Genomic DNA, 5,641 nt, shown 5'->3' with positions numbered 1-5,641 from the left:
GTAAGTGTGTGTGTGTGTTTGTGTGTGTGTGTGAGAGAGAGAGAGAGAGAGGGAGAGAGGGAGAGAGAGGGAGAGAGGAGGTCGGGAGGAGGGAGCTACGTGACGCCGCTCAGCGCGGAGCTTGAACCGGAGACGAAGCGCCGCTCAGTGCGCGCGCGGCAGGTTTGCGGACTTTGACTGACGCAGTCCTCCGGTCTGTCCTCCGGTTTTGTCCCCGCAGCTCGCCTGTTGCAGCTCGGACTCATCGGCGACTCAAGAGGCGGAGCTGCTCCTCCTGCTGCTGCCGGAGCGGCGCGCCGAGGCTCGGCCACGGACCGGGACTCCCGCCGGTCTTCCGTCACCTCTTTAAATCTCCTTTCTGCAGTTTTTGCCCCCCTCCCCCCCCCCCCCCCCCCCCCGCTCCCCACGCACCCTCCCCGCTCTATGCGGGAGTCCTGAGAGCAGCGGGGGGGCACATTGCCGGAGCTCCGCGGAGCCCCCGGGCTGCCTCGGATCAGCGCCGACTCAGAGCGACTCTCCGCCGGACTCCTGAGCCGACATGCCGCGGAGGAAGCAGCAAGCGCCGCGGCGCGCCGCAGGTAAGCCCCGCTGTTTGCCCCCCTCCGCTAAGCAGCTACTTTTCATTAATATTTCCCCACTCTCTCACACACACTCGTTCTCTCACACACACACTCCAAACACAAACACACACACTGTCATACACACACACTCTCACACACACGCGCTCTCACGCACACACAGCATCTCTAGTTAAAAACAGACAGCTGGATTTATTTTTCAGATTTTTACCGTTTTAACCCAACGTGTGTTTGGAGTGTGTGAGAGTTTATTTTGAGTAAAATATTTTTATTTTGACACACACACACACACACACACACCTGTAGGCTGCATGTTCGATGAAGTGAATTTTCAGAATAAACCTTCAGCTCTTCACACATGTGACCATCAGCTTCCAGCAGAGGTCAAAGGTCAGTATGAGCTCTAGGAAAAGGTTTGGTCGGGCTCAGTGTGGACCCAGCACCTTGGGTCTGCCGACTCCAATGGGTTTTTTGAGGATTACCAAATAACCGACAGAAAACAAAGTCAGATTTATCTTGTTCTTTTTTAGTTGATGGATTTTTAAAACATTTTTCTCATTTTTAGTGTCGTCATATTTCTGAGTTTCTCGTTGTTCCTCCGGCCGTCGATTTATCCTCGATAATCGGGGGCCGGTCATTCCCGGCCCTCAGATTTTTCCACCTCTGTTTTCTTTCCCTCCTCTTTCAGTTTCTGGGAAAGACTTCTCTCCCCAAGTAAAGATTAGTTCACGGGCTGCAGAGCGAGGAGGGAGTGATGCTGGAAAAGAGCTTAATGGACAGTCGCCATCTTTGATTTGACGCCTGATTGATCACCCGTCACCCGACCGGGCTTTTGATCTGTTCATTCCCAATAATCTCCTCCTCCTCCTCCTCCCCCCAGACAGGCTGAAGTCACGTCGACCTCACAAACTTCAGCGCTCACCTCGTTCTGTTGTTAGCGCTCAGCTTAACATCTTGCTGAATCACAGATCATTTTACGATGACCTTTAACCTTTGGTGTTTGGCTTTAACTGGAGGATTGCTGAGCGCGGACACACACTGTGGTGTTACAGATGTGAGGCTTTGCTTCATATTTGATTCAATCGTCTGAACGCTGACAGCCACATTCATCAGAGGCTCTTATGGTCAATCAGTGCTGGGGGGTGGGGGGGTAATGGACATGCCGGGAGGGGTTAAAGCCGCGGATGGATGCAGAAGCTAAACGATGGATTTCTTTCTTGAGAATAAACGTGCCTGCTGAAGGAGGAGCTTCATTTCAAACTAGCAGCCACGTCCTATTTTTTCTCCTCCTCTCCTCTCCTCCTCTCCTCGTCCTGCAGCTGCGAGCTGAGCGGTTTTGGAAGATTGAGTTTGAGAGGGTGATGTCAAACTGGTTGCCGTGTGGTGACAGAGTTCTGGGAGGATGATTCGGAGTTTTGGGCCGAGGAGCCTGCTTTTCCTTCGGCGTGTTCCGCCGTGACGCTGATCTGTTCCCTGAGCAGCACGTGTGCTCAGGACACGCTTGTCTGAGGTGAAAGTTTGGTCGTGCACGCCACAGCAAGCTCACAGCACGCGCTCCACATGCGCAGACTGTTTTTACTGGACGCCATGTTTCTCATCTAAAAGCACATTTGTGTGTTTCCGTGTCAGTGTGAGGATGTTCAGAGGATTGTTCCTGCAGGCCAGGGCGGCGCGGTGGCGCAGCAGTTAGCGGCGTGGCCTCACAGTGAGGAGGTGAATCTGATGCTCCTTCTCTCACTCACATTTTCTCTTTGTAACCAAACCTTGCCGTTTTCTTGGCGTTTACATTTTTGAGTCTCTGCTGAGCTCTTCTGAACATTAGACCCGTTTCTTCTCCCCTTCACCACCCGACACACACACACACACGCTTCCTGCCGTGGTGACGGAGCGCGCTCAGCTGTCTTAAGAGGAGTTGTTTTGCCAGCTTCATTAGCGTTGTGCTAATTAGCCGAGCAGCTGATGGATCTGTGACAGGCCTAATGATTGGAGATGACAAGCTCCGCACATTGTCACGCTCGCCAATTAGCTCTCCACCATCGCTGGATTTAATCAACATGATCGTACGCCGTCCTCGTTTGCCTCCCGTCCACCCCGCCGCCGGTGAGGGTTCATTCGAGGTGACCGTCCTGAGCAGGAGGCTTTATTTTTTCAGAGCTCGTGACATCAGCGGGCTTTTGTCCCCAAGCTTCAAAGTCACACTTCATTGTTCTCACACAGGAAGTTCCACCATCAAGCAGCACAGCGCCGTTATTTATCCCCAAACAAAAAAACGCCATCATCAGTGAGGCGCCTACACGTCTTACATTTGAATTACAAGTCCTCACACACACACACACACACTCGTGTGAGGACAACAAGTCTTAGTTCATAGGAGTGTGTGTGCGTGAGTGTGTCATTGTCTCCGTGATGTAACGAGATCCATCGTTAAAGTTCAGCTGGTTGAGTTTGTTTAAAGTTTTAATGATTATCTTCCAAACTGCAGCTTTTCATCATAATTCGGTAAAATCAGGTGACGATGAGGCTGAAGATCATGTGACTCGTGATGTTATGGGTGAGCTGATCACTGTGAGGCTCAAACGGAGGGAAGGTTGGCGCTTTCCTCGGTGTGCGACGTCTTTCAGTAGAAACGATTCAGAGACTTTTTGAGCTCCAAAAGTCACGTCAAGGTTTGTTAGATGATCTTTGAGCTCTGGTTAGTCGTAGAAACATGCCACTCGTCTCTGATTTATTTCACCTGTTAGTGAACAGCACACACACGCACACAGACGCACACACAGACACACACACATGGCTGCTGAAGACGCTCAGGTATCAGAGGTCGGCCTTTTTCCTCGGGTTAAGGCGATGTTCACGAAGAACCCCGCGCCGTTTTCGTGCCCATGCGCTCAGCTGCTGCATGTTCGGTCGCCGGTGAACCAACACGGGCCACACGCACGTTTTCCCTTCAAACGAAGCTGCTCCGGGTCTCTTCATCTCTGGAACCGCTGATGACTGTTTTCTTCTTTTGACTTTGTTAAAATTAGATTTTAAGCAAAAAAATTGAAAATGCCAGACGTATACCACGACTCGGATGTTCGGCGTCCTCGACGGCTCGGCGGACGACTGCAGCAGTTAGAATAATAAAGTGTTGCGTTCTCAAACACAAACTGTTGAGCTGGTTTTTTGCAGGTCTTAGAAAACAATGTGAGGAAGGAAGCCTGTCTCCAGCCGAGCGGCACTTTCCTGATGTCACAGAGTTAAAGTGGGAGTGGCTTCCACCGCCTGCTCCAACATGGCCGATCTGCACCAGCTTCAAAAAAGGCCGTAAAAGGATTTTTAAGAAAACACGATCTGATCACGAACCAGCGTTATTCTGGTGACTCGATATCTGAGGGTCTTTTTCACGTCCGGCCTGCCCTAATCAGGCGGTAACCACGGTAACAATGCTACAAACTGCTACATATGGACATTTGATCGCTGTTTCACAGTCGTTACGATGTTTCCACGTCATTATTTGTTTGACTCGCACACTGTGATTGGTTCCTTAAAGCTGTGATATTATTGGTTCCCCAGCCTGCAGGGCGCTCACTCGTACGTAACCTCGTCTACAAACCGTTCGATTCAAATCTCAACAACAGTCACCTGAAGGTGTTTATAAAGTAAAGACCTGGCAATCAGAAATGGGAAGCAAAGAGACATCCATCAGAACAAGGATCATGGGAATCCCCCGGCAGCCTACGTCTATTGCAGCATAACTAAGGGAGGATTCAGGGTCACCTGGTCCAGCCCTAACTATATGCTTTAGCAAAAAGGAAAGTTTCAATCTTAAAGGCAGAGATAGTGTCTGTCTTATGGTGAATGTGAGTGGATCTCAGCTGAGAGGACACATCTGAAACCAAACAGGAAGTGTCACCATCGTGACACCATCAGTTTCAGGCGGAGAACTTAGAAGTTTACCTGAAAAATAAAAAGCACATTTCCGGAAAAATAAGGAAATGATGTGTTGTGCACAAAGAGAAGGACCCAAAGCAAAGCAGGTTTGGTGTTTTTGTGGTTCTCAGACTCAGAGACGTAGCCCTAAAATTTGATCTTTATCTGGAGTAAATATATGAGGTCAGATGAGCTGTGAGGTCAGAGACGTGTACGGGAATACGCCACGGTCTCTGAAGCTCGTTCAGCGTGAGGCTGGAACACCAAGGCCGTCGTCTGTGACCCGCTGCGGTTAAACTCGGCCCCTTAATGAAGCGTTTGAAGCTGGCGGATGCTGTGATTGTACCGTAGTTAAATATTGGATCACAAGGACGGACAGGAAGCCATTGACACTGTAAAGCAGATTATGCGCACAGGCGGGAGGAAGCAGAAAGGAACGAAGAAGCCGGCGAGCAGACAAACGACAGTCACGGGGGGTCCCCCCCATTCCTCCAGGATAAGTGGCTGATGGTTTCTAAACAGTGTTTCTTCTCCTTCTCTCTCACAATCCTCCGTCACGGCTCCCATTAGGTTGACAGCTGTCAATTAGCCTCCCTTGGTCTGGCGCTCTGCACTTTATTGCCGGCAGTTGATGCTGTCATTCGCTCCCAGTTTCGCCTTGAGCGTTATCACGAGCGCTCAAACAGTCGATAGCTGATGCATCAGCAGTTATTTCTTAAATTGGCTCACAAGGCTGCATCCGCTCCTCCTCATTTCTTCTCCCCCCTCTCCTCTGTCTGTCTGCTCCCTGCTCACCTCCTCTTCCTCTCCAAACACCCTGGTGTGTGTGTGTGTGTGTGTGGGGGGGGGGGGGGGGGGGGAGTCAGAACAACAGCAGCTAAAACATCAGCAGTGTGTGTTTAAAGGGAAATCGTTTTCATTCTTGAAGCGACACAGAGAAGACGTGACGGAGGGAAGAATGGCAGGTGTGTGTGTGTGTGTTCAGGATAAACAAGGTTTCTGTGACACACACACACACACACTGGTCTCACAGATTATTACTGAGACAGCTACACAGCCTGCTTTGAGATTTTCTTTGCTCCCACGCTCTTCATCACAGAGGGTTCCTAATCATCGTCATCATTTCCCTCAAACTCTGAATGATGCTTTGAGTC

General features: G+C 50.5%; 1 protein-coding gene across 2 annotated transcripts in view; it reads left to right on the top strand.

The window, feature by feature from the left end:
• The window catches only part of tshz3b (teashirt zinc finger homeobox 3b), a 30,964-nt gene that overhangs the window by 533 nt on the left and 24,790 nt on the right, over window positions 1-5,641 (top strand). For both annotated transcript variants that reach the window (XM_080885613.1, XM_080885614.1), the window contains exon 2: window positions 221-578. In XM_080885613.1, the coding sequence (XP_080741739.1) occupies window positions 539-578 (40 nt within the window). In that variant the 5' untranslated portion in view covers window positions 221-538. The remainder of the gene's footprint in view (window positions 1-220; window positions 579-5,641) is intronic.

Source organism: Rhamphochromis sp. 'chilingali' (assembly GCF_963969265.1).
Source record: "Rhamphochromis sp. 'chilingali' genome assembly, chromosome: 6".
Taxonomy (NCBI): domain Eukaryota; kingdom Metazoa; phylum Chordata; class Actinopteri; order Cichliformes; family Cichlidae; genus Rhamphochromis; species Rhamphochromis sp. 'chilingali'.
Note: the sequence above shows the minus strand (reverse complement) of the source record. Positions and strands in the feature narration are given on the sequence as shown.